Source organism: Hemicordylus capensis, chromosome 11 (assembly GCF_027244095.1).
Source record: "Hemicordylus capensis ecotype Gifberg chromosome 11, rHemCap1.1.pri, whole genome shotgun sequence".
Classification (NCBI taxonomy): Eukaryota; Metazoa; Chordata; class Lepidosauria; order Squamata; family Cordylidae; genus Hemicordylus; species Hemicordylus capensis.
Window position 1 is genome coordinate 12608770 of NC_069667.1, and position 18096 is coordinate 12626865.

Below are 18096 nucleotides of genomic sequence, written 5' to 3' on the forward strand. Positions count from 1 at the left end.
ATCAAAAAGTTTGAGAACCCTGCTTGTATAGGATCCTTGAGCCTGCTTCACTGATTAGAGGTCTAATGATTCCTGGTCTTGGCTATCTTATTGCTCACTTGACTGTGTTTGACTTTAGTGTTGGGTATATATGGCTTAGTGATAACTTGCAAAACATCTGCGCTCTCTCTCTCTCTCTCTCTCTCTGGCTAGGTATTCCTTGTGAGGAAACTTATTGGTCCTGATGCTGGACAGCTGTATGCAATGAAAGTTCTGAAGAAAGCTTCTTTGAAAGGTATATCACCTCTTTTTTACACAACAAATAAGTTACTTTCATTGACTGGGTATAATGATTTGCTGCTAAACAGCGATATTTGTAGCATAATATATCCTCTATGAATACTTAAAAGTTCAGTTGAAGGTAGTGCACTCCAGTCTCAGTAAACATCTTCAGGGTTGGAGTGTTTGGTCCCTGAAGAATTGCAGCCAGACAAATGCTACGGTGTTGATTGCTTCAAAGCACATGCCATAATTTTTGGTATACTTATGTCCCACTCCTTATCCAAGGAGCCCAGAGTGGTGTGCATGGTTGTGTTTATCCTCACAGCAACCCTGTGAGGTAGGTTAGACTTAGAGAGAAGTGACTGGCTCAGAGTTGCCCAGTGAGTTTCATGGCTGAATTGGGGTTGGGTCTCTCCAGTCCTAGTCGAACACTCTCACCACTACATAACTCTGGCTTTCAACAATGATAGCCTATCTATTTCATCCTTTGGTGAAGCCAGTTCGGTAACCATTTCTAAAATGGTTCTAAAATGAAAGCCCCTAGGGCTCAAGCTACCTGGCAGTTGGTCTTTCTAAAGGAAAGCCCACTTTGCCTCGTCATCCCACTTTGTCTCCTCCATGTATGTCCCTGTTGCAGTAATGCAGGCCTGCACAGCTTTGATGCTTCTGAAGGTGTTAGTCTACGACTCCTATCATCCCTGACTGGGGATGATGATATGAAGGGAGTTAGCCCCAACACAGTTGGAGGGCTGAAACTGTGCAGAAACAAAAGAGCGGGTGGAGGGGGGGAGGGAGAAAGAGAGAAATGATGCGGCACCAGCAAATCAAAAACAGAAAAAGGAGGGGGAAACTCCCAAGGTGCTGATGGATTTACTCAGTATGTTTTTATTTATACACTTTGATTAAATTAGTTAAGTGTTGCCTTACGTGTTTTGAGCCAATGCTCTTTTTCAGAGGTAATTTTTGGGTAGATACAATTAATCAGAGAAACAAATCTACAGAAACAAACATTGTGATTAATGAAAGTGTATCAATAAAAACATTTTGAAAAAATCCATCAGCACCTGGGGAGTTCCCCCCTCCTTTTTCTGTTCCTGTGCAGCTCGGTTAATGCCTTGTTAAACAAAAGGGACTTGGCACATGCTCAGAGGTACTTATCCCCATTACTGGAAAGCAAGGTCTAAGGTTGCACTCCGTTGGACCTTTTTCTCCAAGCCAAGCCTTTATTCCATGGTTCTTAAGTGACAACATGTGGAGGGCTTGTCTTAACATGGGTTTAAAGAAATGTGGCTATGACATTGATTTATGAGCTTGAGAATATGGCTTCTGGAGAGCATTTTATTATTCTAGCAAATCAGACTGCTACTGTGGACTTCTCATGACTTTTTAATTTGGTTGAAACATTTGTGTCTGCCTGGTTGGTGACAAGCACAGTAGCTGCCTGGCACATTTCCTGTGAAGTCCCTGTGGAAACAAACGGGAGTGCTCTTATGCACTGACCATACTTTTTAAATAGCTTCTGCAAAGAAAGCCCCCTTAGTGGCTGATGCCTGTGGTAGATTCATTATGCAGTCACTAGGCCCAGCTGTCCACCGGGAGCAAAAATGGATTGATCCTACTAAGACGGTTCATAAATATTTTCTGGACATTCTTGGAGGTAACTGTTGATAAAATCAAATAACTGGGGTTGGAGAGGAAAGATCTTCCACAAATGTATGCTTAGCTCACTTGCCAGCCATTATTTGTGGCTGCCACCAATCCCCTCTCTTCCCTTGAATCTTTTTCTGCCACATGGTTTTAGGAGAGAAGCAGGTCTTCTGTCATTTGCACTGGGAGATGGAGATGGTAAGAAATGGTGGGAACCCTCTCCAAATGCTCAAAGGATTCCTGTGCTCTCCTAGCTTCTAAAAATGGCAGTGGAAATGGGACCTCTGGGGTGGGGACCTGTGTGGTGCTAGGTATTATGCTCACCAGAGGACTGAGGGCATTCACCCATGGCAAGTGCATTTGTCGATGTTTGGAGGGGGAAACTGAGTGTTCCTTCCACAACTGTTACAATAGAATAGCTTGCTTGTGTAGGATAATTACTATTTGTTTGCAGTTCGAGACAGAGTTCGTACAAAGATGGAGAGAGATATCTTAGTAGAAGTAAATCATCCGTTTATTGTCAAACTGCACTATGGTGAGTGTTCATGTTCAGTTGCCTACATGGTTTGGTGCAAGTTGATCACATAGAGCATTCTGAGTGTCGTCCTTCTAGAAATGCAATTGTGTTTTTAATAAAACCAGCAAAGTAGATCTTGGAACAGATTGTATTTACATGTGATTCTGAACCTGGGTATGAAATAGTTGGGTTGATCTAGTTCTGTTGACTTGAGTGGAATTGGATTCCTTCATTGACACTAGTGTCTTGAACCTTAACTGAGGGCCAGATTAACATGCCATGGCAAATCTGTCATGAGGAGATGGGCTTCAAAGGGAGCGAGCATGCAGCCGCTTGGTAGCGGAGAGTATTTGGATTGGGACCGTGGCACACAAGGAAGAGACTGTGGCACAAATGGATTTTTAAAGCAGGAAATCAGTCCATACAGAAAGTGCTTAAAACAAAAACCTCATGCCATGGGCCTGATCCGGGTTTTCTGTTCTCCCCCACCAGCTGCTTCTTCCAAAGAAGAGATGCTCTTTAAGCCCATTTCTTAATGCTAGGTTTATTGTAATATGATGCTTCCAATAGCTGAGGGCATTCTTTTTCTTTCTTTCTGAATAAAAAGAATATTTTCTTTTTGTTCTCAGTATAAAATTGGTGGCACATGTCCAATTTTACATACTGTGTACCAGGGATCCTCAACGTTGGGCCCCCAGATGTTCTTGGACTTCAACTCCCATAATCCCGAGGCCCAGTGGCCTTTGGCTAGGGATTATGGGAGTTGAAGTCCAAGAACATCTTGGGGGCCCAACGTTGAGGATCCCTGGTTGTAAACCACCTTGAACTACTTAGATGGGGGCGTTATAAAAATAAATGTCTCTTGCACACTAAAGGTAAGCTTTTTGAGGTACACACACAAAAAAATCACCACCACAACAATCCCCCTGAAGAATTCCCACTATGTTTCTGCAAAAGTTGCTGATTAGAACATGTCTCCTGATTGGTAGCAGCCAGGTCAGAGGAGGAACTCATGCAGTCACACAGTGAAATCCTCCTCTGTAAATGGATGACTTTGGGATCACAGGACCTTTCTGTTGCTCAGCTGATTTCTTGAAGCATAGGACTGTAGCCCACCACCACATAGTCTGGGAATTACTGGTTTAACTGGCTTTAGAATTGGGATATGTCAAGAGTGTAGGAGTTACTTTGACAACACTGCTGCTGGCAAACACTGTCTGGAAATTCTCCCATCCAAAGCAGTAATGGACTGCACATCTGTCTTTTTGCTGAAATAAGGTCATCTTCTGCCACCATCTTAGAAAAAGCAACCTCAGGAGAATATATATAAAAATCATCTTCTAAGCATTAATGTCAGGGGTTGAATCGTGCATCAAAGATCTCCTACATTTTCCCCTCAAAGTTGCATTTAGCCAACATGAAAATGATGGTTTCATAAGCAGCTATTTTTAAAATTGCTGTTAACTTTTCAAGTTGTCCTTGCTTAAGGGCATTTTGCACCATTGATAATAGGTGGCATAGTGATAGCCTGTCACTATAGTCTGCTATATGCAAGATTTTTGTCTTGATATGACCAAATTGTAGTGTTAATTGCAATTCTTTATGAAGCATATTTGTTGCACAGATTTGCTCCTCTTCCCTAGTCATGTTCAACAGAGTTATAGAAAGGATTCTGCTTCTGTGAATGAATATGTACACAAAAAAGCAAGCCTATGATGAACAACTTTTACCTGCATATCTTTTAAAAGCTTAAGTGTGCATCATGTTGTAAATTTGTAGTATATGCAAGGATATTATACAGTTATAGCCTAAGTTGTAAATCATTCATTGGAATTATATCTAAACATATGAGTATGAAATTTTGTAAAGGCTGGGTTCACACAATCAGAAGGATCCTAGTTAAAAAGTTAATTAGGATCAGTGAGCCACATGGAACTGATTGTGAGAACACATAATTTCAGGGCAATCCTGGTCAAACTGCTTCAGTTAACCAGCATCTAACCCAGGCGTGCACAGCTCAAATGACCTGGTGGGCCGAAACTGACCCTGACTTGGCTCATGGAGGCTGAGGTCAATTTTTAGGGTGCTGATTATTAAAGTAGCACTAAATATCTATCAATTAATTAAATCAAATTAAAGTGAAATTAATTAAAATGAATTTAATCAAAATTTAACTTTTAAAGTTCTGGCAGGCCAAGATTAATTTAAATTAAAATAAAATAAATTGAATTAAAAATTCTAATAAAATAAATACAAAATGCAGAACAATAAAATGCATTGTTCTTCCTTTGCACCTCTGCCAAATCATCACACTTAACATGGAGTACTTCTAAGGAAAAAACTAGAGCAGTTTTCCTCTTGATTTTTTGATAAGAAGATTGCACTTTGATCCTTCACCACACAGACTTTTATGAGAGGGAAAGAGAGAAACGAGATGGGGAAAGAAGGAGGGAAAGAATGGCGGCAGGCTTGGCTTGAGAGAGAATGCGGGAGGGAAAGGAAAAGGGGATGGGGCAGGCTTGAGGGGAGAGAGGGAGAGAAAGAAAGAAAGAAAGAGGGTGGCTAGGTTTGGCTTGCAAAAGGGAGAGAGAGACAGTTTAAAAAGAAACTGATGGAAAGAGCCAGCCCACCACGCTGCACCTCGTGCTGCTTGCCTTCCCCTGCTGCGGACCTCTGTGTTTTTTTAGAATTCCAATTCCAGCTACCGCACAGCCGAGGGGATGGCTGCTGGGGGTGTGTATGTGAGCCGGTAGTCCTTCTACCCCCACCCCCAGTGTGTGACGCTGGAGGATAAGATCAGAATGATACTGTAGCCTGCCGTTCGGCCCAACGTCTCTTCCCAACTACGAGGCGCGCCTGCGCAGTTAAGAGACTCAGCTGCACAGGGATTTTATAGTTGGGAAGAGACGCTGGGCAAAATGGTAGGCCACGGCATCGCTCTGATATTATCCTCCAACACCGGTGTGGGGGGCTTAAAGGACTACCGGCTTCCCCACACACACAACGGCATCCATCCCCTTGGCCATGTGGCGGATGGAATTGGAATTTTTTTTCCTTTAAAAATAACACTGAGGTTCGCAGCAGGTGGGGGGCAAGCGCAATGGCCCCGTGGGCCAAGAAAAATGGCTTTGCGGGCCGGATGTTTTGCAGGCCTGATCTAACCAGAATAGATAGCCAGGATTGAATCCTCTCTGTCCTGATTTAAAAGCTGACTAACTAGAGCTATTTGGCCAGAGCAACTTGACCTAAAATTCTGGATGCACAGAATCCTCTCTGCTGGGCTCACTAATCCTGATTAGCTTTTTAACTATGATCCTTCTGACTGTGTGAACCCAGCCAGGGTGGTATTTGCAAAACTTGATACTATTCGCCCTTTTTGTTTGAATATGTGAAATTCAGAAACATGCAAACGCTCCTGGATTAAAATGTATTCTTTCATATTTTACAACTGTTGGTGTAACTGATTCATGTTTGGTGTTTGGTGTTTTTTTATTTTTTTTTCCAAATCAGCCTTTCAGACTGAAGGGAAGCTATATTTAATATTGGATTTTCTCAGGGGAGGGGATGTGTTCACAAGATTATCCAAAGAGGTATGTATTTATAGAAATGCACTAAAATTAGGAAAAATTAAGGATTGTGTTGTCTCTCTAGCTTTTCTGATGAATTCTGTTCCACTCAAATGTAAGGCTGCAATAGATATTTGTATTACAGTAATTATAAAACTGAGGTATCTTTCTGTGTAGTGGAAAGCATGGCTTCATTACATTTTAAAGAAACATTGCCTGGTGGTTGTCTTTTACTTTCTTTTCTTTAGACTTAAGCCATTCCTTTTATATGGGGAATTCGCCTGATAATCATGTTCTGGTAGCTGCAGTAATAAGTTACTCTCTCCTTTTATAATATAAAATACACGTGGGTCAATAACCAGTTAGGTTTTGAAATCTAGTTTTAACCTGAATGCTGAAAAAGCAAATAAACCGGTTGGATAAGTGGTTGGGTTAGCCAAATCACCAGCAATGGGTGTTTTTCACCTGATGAATTTCACCTTGTGCAAGACTGTATATGAATTGAGAAATATGCTTACCACTTTTCATAAGATGAAAATGTCTGTTCCATTTTTCTATGGGTTTGGGGAAGATCAGGCTCTCTTCTGCTTCCGGGTTTGATGGTGTTAAGTGGTTTGTGTGTGTGTGCTGAAGGAAACTTGTTCATATGACATTTTTGCTCATTCTGCCAGTGCCCTACTTTCAAAATATCAGCAGTGTGACTGGCTTCTGGGGTAAATGTCTGTCTTGAGCGGGGTCTTACTGTGTCAAGACCCGTTTTTGCAACTGAGATCCTTAAGTGTCCTAACTTGAAACACATGTGCCCCAGTCCATAGATTTGTGACAACAGTAGCACTTGTGGGTTTCTGCCTATCCTGCTGGCTGGATGGTTGGGGTAAGGAGGGTCTGGGCCTGCCCTCCTATGCTGAAACGGCGGCGGGAGAGTCAACATGTCAACAGAGTATATTAACTGTCAGGGAGTTTAGCGTGACCCCAGTGCATATCTGTTTGTCTGGGCAGGGCATGGAAGAATGCCTATTCTGTTGGAAGCCAGCAAGCTTAGTCTTTGGACATGCCTTCCCAGGGTGCACACAGTCCCAGCTCCCCATTATGCTGGACTATCGGGAATATGTGCAATAGCTCAGGGGTTCCCCAGCTGCTCTGGGTCTATAGCTCCCATCTGGGGATGAGGGGAGTTGTTGTTTAACAGCTGCAGACCCAACCCTGGGTACCCCTGCAATAGCTGCTAATCGACATCATAGCTTTGCCTGCTTTTTAAACTTCATAGAGTGTAAACTTCATGCTATTTAAATATCATAGAGACATGCAGATGCTTAACAAGATCAGAATGTAAATCTATATAGTTCTTATTAGGTTATGTTTACAGAGGAAGATGTGAAATTCTACCTCGCAGAACTGGCCCTTGCTTTGGATCATCTGCACAGCTTGGGGATTGTATACAGGGACCTGAAGCCAGAAAAGTAAAGTAAAATGTATTTTACCCACTACTACAGTATTTTGTTCAAAGGTCTATTTCTATTCCTCGTAATATAAATATATAATCATATGGAAACGTAGCTTTACTATTTTACTTTTTAAAATATGTATTGAAAATTGAATATTTGTGCACTTATTTTCAGAAAATAGACATTAACTGAATGTTTAGCATGTCAGTTTTCTTTATTAAAATGTCTTTTAAATATTCCTGTTATGTGTATTGGTGAATGTGAATTTTAATTTTCAGCATTTTGCTTGATGAAGCAGGACATATCAAATTAACAGGTGGGTAGAACTTATTAGTATAGCTATATTTTTCATATTTGTGTTAATAGTAGATACTTTGCATTGAGTCCCGATATTGCAAAATATCCTTTCACATTTGGGTTTTCAGTAGTCTAGATTGAATGTTGTGTTCACTGCCAGTAATGGCTTTCTCCTAAGCAGTCTCTAAGTTTTGGAATCTTCCTTCAGTGTCCTTCAAACTGACTTGTCATTCCACATGGTGACACATATTAAGTTCAAGTGGATTTTTATTAAAACAGAGTACAATGATCAAACCCAGTCTTGCTATATGAGGGATTTATTTAGGCCTATTTAGAGGTATTTCCAGGAACTGAGTGGAAGTGTTTCTTCCTAACTCTATGCCTATTCTTTAGGGATGTTGCTTTACAAAATACAACAAAGAACCAAACAGATCCACAGTGCATCAATATCACACATAGCCAACTCTCCTCTTGATGCATTCATTCTCTTCGCAGTCTGTCAACTCATTACTCAGCATTGACAAACACATCTTGACCATACCCCAGAGATGCCAGCTTATATCACTTAAGGAATATGAATACAACGGATATTGATATACCGCTTTCCAACAAAAGTTCTCAAAGTGGCTTACATAGATATAAATATAAATAAATAAAAGAGCTGCCTGTCCCCAAAGGGCTCACAATCTAAAAAAGAAACCTAAGATAGACACCATGGAGAGGAGAGCTGGTCTTGTGGTAGCAAGCATGACTTGTCCCCATAACTAAGCAGGGTCTGCCCTGGTTGCATCTGAATGGGAGACTTGATGTGTGAGCACTGCAAGATATTCCCCTCAGGGGATGAAGCCGCTCTGGGAAGAGCAGAAGGTTTCAAGTTCCCTCCCTGATCTCTCCAAGATAGGGCTGAGAGAGATACCTGCCTGCAACCTTGGAGAAGCTGCTGCCAGTCTGTGAAGACAATACTGAGCTAGATAGACCAATGGTCTGACTCAGTATATGGCAGTTTCCTATGTCCCTATGTACCAGCAACAGCCACTGGAGGGATGCTGTGCTGGGGCTGGATAGGGCCAGTTTCTCTCCCCCTGCTCAATAAAGAGAATCACCACTTTATAAAGTGCCTCTTTGCTCAGCTAGCAAGGAGAAAGATAAATTTAAACTGTGCAGGTCAGCTGGCCATTTTGTCCAAATACTCAGAAGTACCTCTCTGAGATCTATACAAAAAGTAGCAATGTGTTTTCCATTTTGCCCAAACTACTGTGGCACCACTGTCTTGCATCCAAAGTACTGTTCCAGAGCACAGACTTCTCTGTGAAAGCTGAAGGTTTTCAAATCTGAGTGGGCTTGACTGGTTACATAGATGTACAATAGAAAAATAAGAAGGTGAGATTGTAATAGATCCTAAGTAGTCAGGTCTCCAGTCTAAAGTTCAAAGTGACTCTAGCTCTCAAACCTAGACTTAATAAGAACCCTTTAACAAAGTCAGCCTGTGTAGGTTCCCTGTCTTTTAAAGTTTGGCACTCTTAATATTATCTACTCATAGCCAATAATTAATGATCAAATAACTGAATTTTATAAGAAATGGAAAGCGTATCCATTTTCAGTCTAAATACAGCAGTATGACATTGGTTGACATAAAAAGGAGTGGATTCAAAAATGACTTTTATCTAATCCATAAGGTTCTGGCTTCGATCACAGATTTCCTCATGTTTCTTTTAAATTGTGAGGCAGGGATTGGTCTCCTAATTCCTTGCTGGCTTCCAACAACATGAAAGAATACTAAGCTAGCATTCAGGAGAAAATTCAAGTACCATTGCAGGGTCACCGTAAAGTGTGTGTATTGCACTTGTCTTCCAGGTGATTCATAATTCACATTTACATTTTACCTATGTTATTGGCATCAGCTGGCTGTTTCTACATCAGATTCATCTGATATTGTTTGACTTCACTGTCGCGTATTTGCACAGAGAGAAGAATAAAAGTATGCGACTGATTCAAGCCTCAGTTCACCAAGCATGTGTTCTCTGTTTCTTGCATTTATTTTAGTGGAGCTTCTGTGGGAACCTAGCACAAGCACTAGGGATGTGCTTGAAATGCGATTCCGAATCCTGGCCCCATCCCTTTAAAATCAAGGGTTTACCCAGCCCCGTTAATGTGTTGGAGAGCAAATCCATCCCCATTCCTCCTCCTCCTCCTGCTTGCAGCAACTTCTGTATTGGCAGCACTCCCCACAGCTGTCAGCGTGTGTCAGAGGAGGAGCAGGGATGGAGCATTGAAGGAGTTGTGGGAGCCCTCGGTTTTAAAGGGATTGTGCCACGATTCGGAAGCCGAATCACGGTTTGGCACATCCTTAACAAGCACTGTGAAAACAACTGAAGGGGATGCAGCAGAGTAGTGGGTTAAACTGTTTTCATGATATCTAGACATTGAATTCACTTATTTGACTTTACCAGCTGTTCTAACCAAGGGTGCCACTCAGATGTCATCTTCCCATTTTGTTTAGTGGTGCAGTTTAGCACTAAATTAGTTGTGTAGGAAGCAGTACTTGAGGAAAAGAGCTAAAAAGCGGGGTAGGATTTTGTTCAGTCCTAGACTGTCAGGGCAATCATAGAGAGGAGAGCTGGTCTTGTGGTAGCAAGCATGATTTGTCCCCTTAGCTAAGCAGGATCTACCCTGGTTGCATGTGAATGGGAGACTAGAAGTGTGAGCACTGCAAGATCTTCCCCTTAGGGAATGGAGCCGCTCTGGGAAGAACAGAAGATTCCAAGTTCCCTCTCTGGCTTCCCTAAGATCGGGCTGAGAGAGATTCCTGCCTGCAACCTTGGAGAAGCCGCTGCCAGTCTGTGGGGACAATACTGAGCTAGATAGACCAATGGTCTGACTCAGTATATGGCAGCTTCCTATGTTCCTATGACATATAATCAGATGCTTGGATTAGCGGGGCCAGTCCCCATGCTGCATCTGTACAACTGGAAGCATCTTGGTGTTCAAAACAGAAATGTTGGTTTTGAATCAATTTAAATTTGCATTCAAAGCAATTCAGATTAAGACTTGAGACTTCTTGAGACTCTTCGTATCTGCAGATTAGTAGAGAAAGTACTGCAAGTTTTTGTTTAAGGCAGTAAAGGGGAAACCACCTACAGTATTTATATTTTGTAGGTTACAGTAGTATTGTATTTTGTAGATTTAACGACTGGAAAAAAGGCTCCAAAATACATTCATGCTCCTAAAACGTCTCATCTTGGTTAGTAAGCAATTCTCAAACTCTCCCCAGCCCAACGGAGGTGGGGGCGGGAAGACACCATGAACTGTTACAGGTGAATTTTTGGTCGATTTTCACATGGCCATTACAAAAGAAGTGAGAAAGCAGGTATCCTCTTGAGCTTGCTCAGCTTTCTGGGTAGCATTTGTAGCAAGGTTAGTTGATCTGTGGGAGAGAATGTCGAGGTGTGAAGAATATAGTTGTAAATTGGCATACAATGCTAAGAGACCCTGTAGTACATTTCTGGACTCCTTAGAAATATTTTTATTTGATAAAGCCAGCTGTTTTAAACCAAGGACTGTTCTGGCTGGTATCATTGTACTCTTGTGTTGACCTGCAGAGTTTGTTCCTGGACGCTGATGGAAGCTATTTAAGGATCAAAACTGTGACCCAAAGAAGCTGAAAACACAATTGGCAGTAGCCATGCACACCACTCATTCAGCTCTTGAAACTTTTACTAAAGCAGCAGGAAGCATGTTGCCTTTTAAAATAGCAACTTCAAATAGCAATGTGAGGTGTTGTTTGCTGCATCTGTGTAATTTTCTTTTTATCATTTTCTTTTTTGTTGTTTTCTTTTCTGTTATAAAAAAAATAGCAACTTCTCTATTTGAGACTGGTGGCAGGTGTGTGGGCTTTTTGGATGAGTTGCAAGTTGCTAGGACAGTTCTAGGTTTGAGACCTCTCTGTTTTGAGCTATGAGCTTTGTGAAATGAACATATTATTTCAATATAAGAATTTGGCCAGAGATCCCCTGTCCTATACTATGCTGTGCTTTACAGACCAAACATTTAATTACAAAACTTTACTCATCTGCTCCCCATTGTGAGCTACCACATGCATATACATGCTCTTTTGTAGATATATTGCATTTAAGCTGGCAGTGTGTCATTTCTTAGAAGTTTTTTAATCAAGGTTTTGTTTGTGTGAAACAATAGTGAGGAGGAATGTTTAACATTTAGAGGTCCTTAAGATTCAAGTGTATATTTTTAAAGAACAATAACAGCATCTTAGCTGTCATTACATTGTTGGCTGAGCGGTCAATTGATGGATATTATTTATTCCTAAGTACATAAAACCAGTGTAGTACAAGGAACGATCCAATCAAGCAATACTGTGCTCTTACACAATTTGTGTGCACTTCAGTGGAGCTTGGACAAAGGAGTCTGGTTATTTTCCTCTTTAATTTAAGAGTTCCTTGATTTTTTTACGGGCTCCTGACTAATAGATGCACTCCTTCACTTTTCATGTTCTGTGGTCATTGTTCCCCAAAGTCTCTTCACTCAATATATCTTTATAATATTCTTTCAGACTTTGGCCTCAGCAAAGAATCTGTCGATCAAGAAAAGAAGGCCTACTCTTTCTGTGGTACTGTAGAGTACATGGCACCGGAAGTTGTAAACCGGCGAGGCCACAACCAGAGTGCTGACTGGTGGTCCTTTGGCGTTCTTATGGTACTCTATCTTTCATTGCCAAACTTCTGCATTATATTCAGAGGTCTCTGTTCTGTCCTCATTCCCCTTGACTTCTTAGCATCCTCTAATGCCAGTTCTTTCTGCCCCTTTTAGCAAAACCTAGAGCCATATTTTCTCGCCTTGGGTCCCTCGCCTCTATCCTGCATGCTGCTGCCAAAATCATTCACCTTTCTCATAGTTCTGACATTCCTCTGTAGACACCTACACTGACTCCAAATTGCTCTTCCAACCCACCTTTATCTAGCCTTTGGAACAAGCTTCTAGTTCTTGCACTGCTGTAAGCTTATTTACCGTATCTACTCGAACAGAAGTCTACTCTGAATTTAAGATGACCCCTTTAAGAATACAGGTTGTACTTGTTTACCCAAAAGGAAGAGGACTTTGAATTTAAGATGACTTCCCAATATCTAACATCAGATGTCTTGGGGAACTGAAATTGTCCCGTGTCTCCCCCCCCCCCGCCCCATTTATCCCATCTTCACCATTTTCCTCTTCAGTTTCTCAACTGTTAAATTGTGTGTTGTATGCTCCTTGGAACAGGAAGTTGTCCTCTCATTCTCTTTTAACATACCATTGTTTGAGGGTATAGTGTGAAAGACTGTATATACATGTCACTAAATAAATGAATATCTGCCGTTTATTGCCAAGAAAATATGAAGCCCATTCTCAAATTCTGGAGATTATGGAAGACATTTGATGTTTGACTGTTTTGTTCAGAGTACAACATGAGTAAAAGTTCTCATTTTAAAGTTTACTTTGCTTTTGATTTTTTTAAAATTACTTCCTAATTGGATTAAAGCAGTTTAACCTAAATGTGTTTCATAAAGTAGCTGAAAACATAACGTGCAAAATGGTGCTTGAGAATGAAACCCTTAGCATGTTTTAATATACTGTAGTAAAGTGGTTGAATGAATATTTTTTTTTCTCATGCATGTTGAACTATTAAAATGCTCTGCTGAATTTTCAGCCTTTGGGGTGTGTTTGTCTAGAATATTACTTCACTGAGTATCTGTGAGCACAAACAATCTGTCATTAGCCTACTGTATGTCTCTATATATTAACTAGTAACTCTCAGGCTTACCAGAATAATGAATTCCTTGTCTAGTTAACTTAATTACAAACAAAACAACATATGCCACTTTTCTTACATAAAGCACATTCAAGGTAATTTGACAATATACTGTTTAAAATGTTCCCAGTTGATTTTCTAAATGCCTAGTGTGCTTTTTCTCTTTCCTTCCCCAGTTTGAAATGCTTACTGGTACATTACCATTTCAAGGTAAAGATCGGAACGAAACTATGAATATGATACTGAAGTAAGTATATATCTCTCTCTCTATTTTCTAAACAGCAGTTATTTTATTTCAGTATCTTGCAAGTCAAAATAGTGAACTGCAGTTTTTTGTGTGTGCAATAGTGAGATGGAGCACAAATTCTCACGCATATGCACAAATTAGCGAGAGCTATTGTTTGAGAAATACACACAGTTTCTTTTTTAAAAAAAAGAATTTTAGTTCCTTTAAATAATCAGAGGGCTTATCTGTGTGTGTTTAGGCAAATGGATTTGCAGGCACCATGGCTTAATCTTCATAGCTGGTGAATGAATCATGGGGTGTTGCTGCAGTATTACAAACCATGATAATCAGGGTAGCTTCCTCTGGGTCATACCTAGCTCTTGTATAAATTATTGGAATTGCCACATTTATTGCATGGTCTGCTTCTTTAAAAATCTCTGATGTCAGATACATTTCCTGGGCAGCGAAGAACAGCAGGTTACCTGCAAGGTTTTATCAGGGGTTTTGGTCTCTCACCAGGTATGGTGGTTCTCAGTTCTCAGGACTTGCTTCTGAGAAGGGAGGGTGCATCTGTTCTTGTGGTATTGGTGCAGAGGTTGAGGACAGAATTATTTTTTTGCATTTATATCCCGCTCTTCTTCCAGGAAGCCCAGAGTGGTGTACATGATTGTGTTATCCTCACAACAACCCTGTGAGGTAGGTTAGGCTGAGAGAGATGTGACTGGCTTAGTCATCCAGTGAATTTCATGACTGAATGGTGATTTGAACTCGGATCTCCCCAGTTCTAGTCCAGCACTCTAACCACTCTACCACATTGGCTCTCACCTTTGCAAGGCAAGAAAACCTTTGCAAGTAGCTCCACCAGACAAATGGCCACAGTGGCTATTTCCAGCAAGTTTCTTTCACTGGAATATATTAAACTAGCACACATAATCCCCTGTATACTGGATTTTAGAAAGTTGGGATGATGAATGGGCAAACCATTTTATGTCCCATTATTACAGTAGCTTAGTGGGGATCTCCAGCACTGTTGCCAAAACCTAAGGGGTATTTGACTCGTGGGTCAAATGGGCCGTAACCCAAAATTTGGCTTTAAAAAGCCAAATCTGGCAACAGAGATCTCCAGATAGGCTCAGGAAAGAGCCGGTTCCCAGCGGAGAGCTACTGCCTGTCATTATAGACACTACTGAGTTAGATGGACCAGTGATCTTATTTAGGAGAAGGCTGTGGTGCTAAGGTCCTCCCTGAAGTTTAAACGTGCACTTCTGGAGTTGTTGAACTAACCATGTAACTTCTTTTCAGTTGAAAATTGTGTTGCACAGCCTAGAAACTCTTAACTCTTGCTTAGTTTCATTGATTTCTTGTTCAATAAGTTCATTTTAAGAATTCTACCTTTTTTGCCCCCCAGAGCAAAACTTGGAATGCCCCAGTTCCTTAGCCCTGAAGCTCAAAGTCTTCTGAGGATGCTGTTTAAAAGGAATCCTTCAAATAGGTTAGGTGAGCAGGAGCATATACATTCATGTATGTACGGAGTACTGTACAGCAAAATCAACTGAGCAACATCAACTGAACAGTCTGCTCTCTTTTTAAGCAGCCAAGTACTGCTTGTGTTGCTCTTGTAACAAATCGTCATCGGTTTCGTTCGTCATAATTGGCCACCATTCAATGGCATCACTCATGCAGTCAAAAATCATGACTTTCCAGAAAACCTTTCAGATCTATGCAATTGTGACACATAGTACAAAGAACTAAAGTACTGAGAGTACTTTTGATGGTAATCCTCCCAATGAGTGAGTAGGGTTTTTGTGCTGTGTGTGGGTTTTTTGTTTGTTTTGTTTGTTTGTTTGTTTTTTGAGGTCGAAAGTACCATCTACACTTTAGGCTCATTCACATGATTATTAACTGGGCAGGACTCTTGCCCTACCCGTTTTTGGGAACTGTGTGCAGTTCAGTTTTCTACTCATGTGTGAGTAAAAACTAAGGTAGGAGGAACATAAGAACAGCCCCTCTGGATCAGGCCCAAGGCCCATCTAGTCCAGCATCGTGTTTCACACAGAGGCCCACCAGATGCCACTGGGAAAGCCACAGGCACAGGCAGTGATAGGGTTTTCCTCTACCCTAGGTAGCGTAGGAGGGTTTTCCTCTACCTCCTTCAGCAGCTGGGTGGAAGGGCTCCATTCCAAAAGGAGGCTAGCTGATGATCATAGTCTTTACCTCCTACCTTGTTTTACTCAGACACCAGCAGAAAATAAGAGCTAGCCCAGCTCCTGAAACTGAGTATAACACTTGTCCTACCCAGCTAATCACTGTGTGAACCATCTGTTATTTTTGCCTTTGTTTTTGTTTAAGCTCACCTTGCCAAATGAGTGTGAAACATCTGAAGGTGCAAAAGGGCACGTGCTCAACTCTGGCATCTTTTTTCTTCTTTTAAATGCTGTAGGTAGAGTTGCTTTATGGCCTTGCACTCTCTTTTTAAGAGAAAACAAAACCCTGTATGGATTTAACAATATATACAAGCATTAAGAAGCGAATCCAAGCATCATCTACTAATATTTTAATATAATCTATATTTGATTATATCTTCAAAATGAACTATTAGATCCAATTTTTTAAGTTGAACATAGAGACTACTTTAATGATTATTTTGTATAAATTTTATTGAAACACACAGATCTGTTTTTATTGATTCAGTATTATTATGACTCTTCTTTAAACACTTTGGCTGAATTTCAAATAGCTTCTATAGTTACACCCTGTGGCTTAGAAATACTTGGTGAATGGTGTTGCATTTTTTACTTTGAGCAGCAAATCACTGTCATATCACAAGCAGTGTTTTGCAAATACCCTTGGTTTCAAAAATGGCTTGCAGTGGATGGGGAAGAAGGGTGCTGTTTAAGCAGCTCAAATCCAAAGCCTGGCTGTGTGCATGAAACTCATGTAGCTCTTTGGATCCTGGCCATAGCACTTGATTACATGCTGCCCGTCCCTGCTTCCTTAGGCTCTAAAAATGTGCAGTTGTTTCCTGTATGCAAAAGTTAGTCACTGATTTGGGTTTAGTTTAGATGCTGCTTTATGCCACAGTAAAGTAATTTAGTACTTTGTGTCTCTTGTAATTTATAGGAGCTGGTCCTGATGGAGTTGAAGAAATCAAGAGACATCCCTTTTTTTCAACCATTGACTGGAATGTGAGGAATAATGTTCTAATAACTGGAATGTTCACCCCTTATTTTGTAAATGTTTTAAGCGTGGGAGAAGTGTGCTGAATACCTTGTGCAATAACATGCATGTATAGGGCTGTCTCTATCAAATAAAGAAGATACTGAGGAAGTGTGGAAGAGATGAGCTGGGAGAGTTCTCTGTGTCCAGCTGGGTCTGTCCAGATGTCATGTGGAGTCAAGATTAAACCTTGATTTCATTTGCATCTCTTATCTTTGAATTAATCGAATAAATAAATAATAATAATAATAATAATTTTAACTGAGGCTTGTTTTTAGTCGTCCCCCCCATTTTTAGCCTACTTTCTAGTAGGCTTATGAGATCACCCAGCTTTCTGTGTGTGTGTATCCTTGTGCCCCCCACCCCATCAACTTTGCAATGCCTGGACCAATATAAAGCAAATTGGCTACAGCTGTAGGGACACCTCAACGGCGTAGTTTTTGATGATGTCATCCACCCACTCCAAGATGGCAGACGTGTAAACATTTGAGGCACAAGTGGGCTAACTTGTGAACCGCTTAATCGATTTGAACCAAATTGGCTACATAGGAATGCCCAAATGGTGTGGTGTGTGATGATGGTGTCCACTCCAATTCAAGATGGCAGCCACATGAAAATCTGAGGTGCAAGCGGGCTATTTTGTGGACTATCTAACCAATTTAAACCAAGTTGGGTACAGTTGCAGTGAGTGACACATAGGGACACCTCAGTGGCATAGTTTGTGTTGATGTCATCCATGCCAGTTAAAGATGGCTGATGCGTAAACATTTGAGGTGCAAGTGGGCTAACTTGTGAACCGCTTAACCTTTTTGAACCAAATTTGCTGCAGCTATAGGGACACCTCAATGGTTTAGTTTGTGATGATGTCACCCACCCCAATCCAAGATGGCAGATGCATGAACATTTGAGGCGCAAGAGATCTAACTTGTGGACCTCAATTTGAACCAAATTTAGTCCGGTTGTGGAGACAGTGAAAGGAAAGTAGGCTGATTAGTTCTTACTAGAACCACTTGTATTAGTCCTGTATTGGTGGTTATAGTGTACTGGTTTTACTGGTTTTGTCAGCAGTAGTGTACTAGAGAGGTGGGGCATAAGTATTTTGAATAATAATACAATAATTG

General features: G+C 40.9%; 1 protein-coding gene across 1 annotated transcript in view; it reads left to right on the forward strand.

Moving 5' to 3' along the window:
• Positions 1 to 18096, forward strand: part of RPS6KA6 (ribosomal protein S6 kinase A6) — a 57703-nt gene that overhangs the window by 22860 nt on the left and 16747 nt on the right. The window contains exons 4-12 of the mRNA XM_053274276.1: positions 193 to 274; positions 2363 to 2443; positions 5936 to 6015; positions 7345 to 7451; positions 7715 to 7752; positions 12301 to 12443; positions 13710 to 13780; positions 15168 to 15256; positions 16880 to 16944. Of these exons, the coding sequence (XP_053130251.1) occupies positions 193 to 274; positions 2363 to 2443; positions 5936 to 6015; positions 7345 to 7451; positions 7715 to 7752; positions 12301 to 12443; positions 13710 to 13780; positions 15168 to 15256; positions 16880 to 16944 (756 nt within the window). The remainder of the gene's footprint in view (positions 1 to 192; positions 275 to 2362; positions 2444 to 5935; positions 6016 to 7344; positions 7452 to 7714; positions 7753 to 12300; positions 12444 to 13709; positions 13781 to 15167; positions 15257 to 16879; positions 16945 to 18096) is intronic.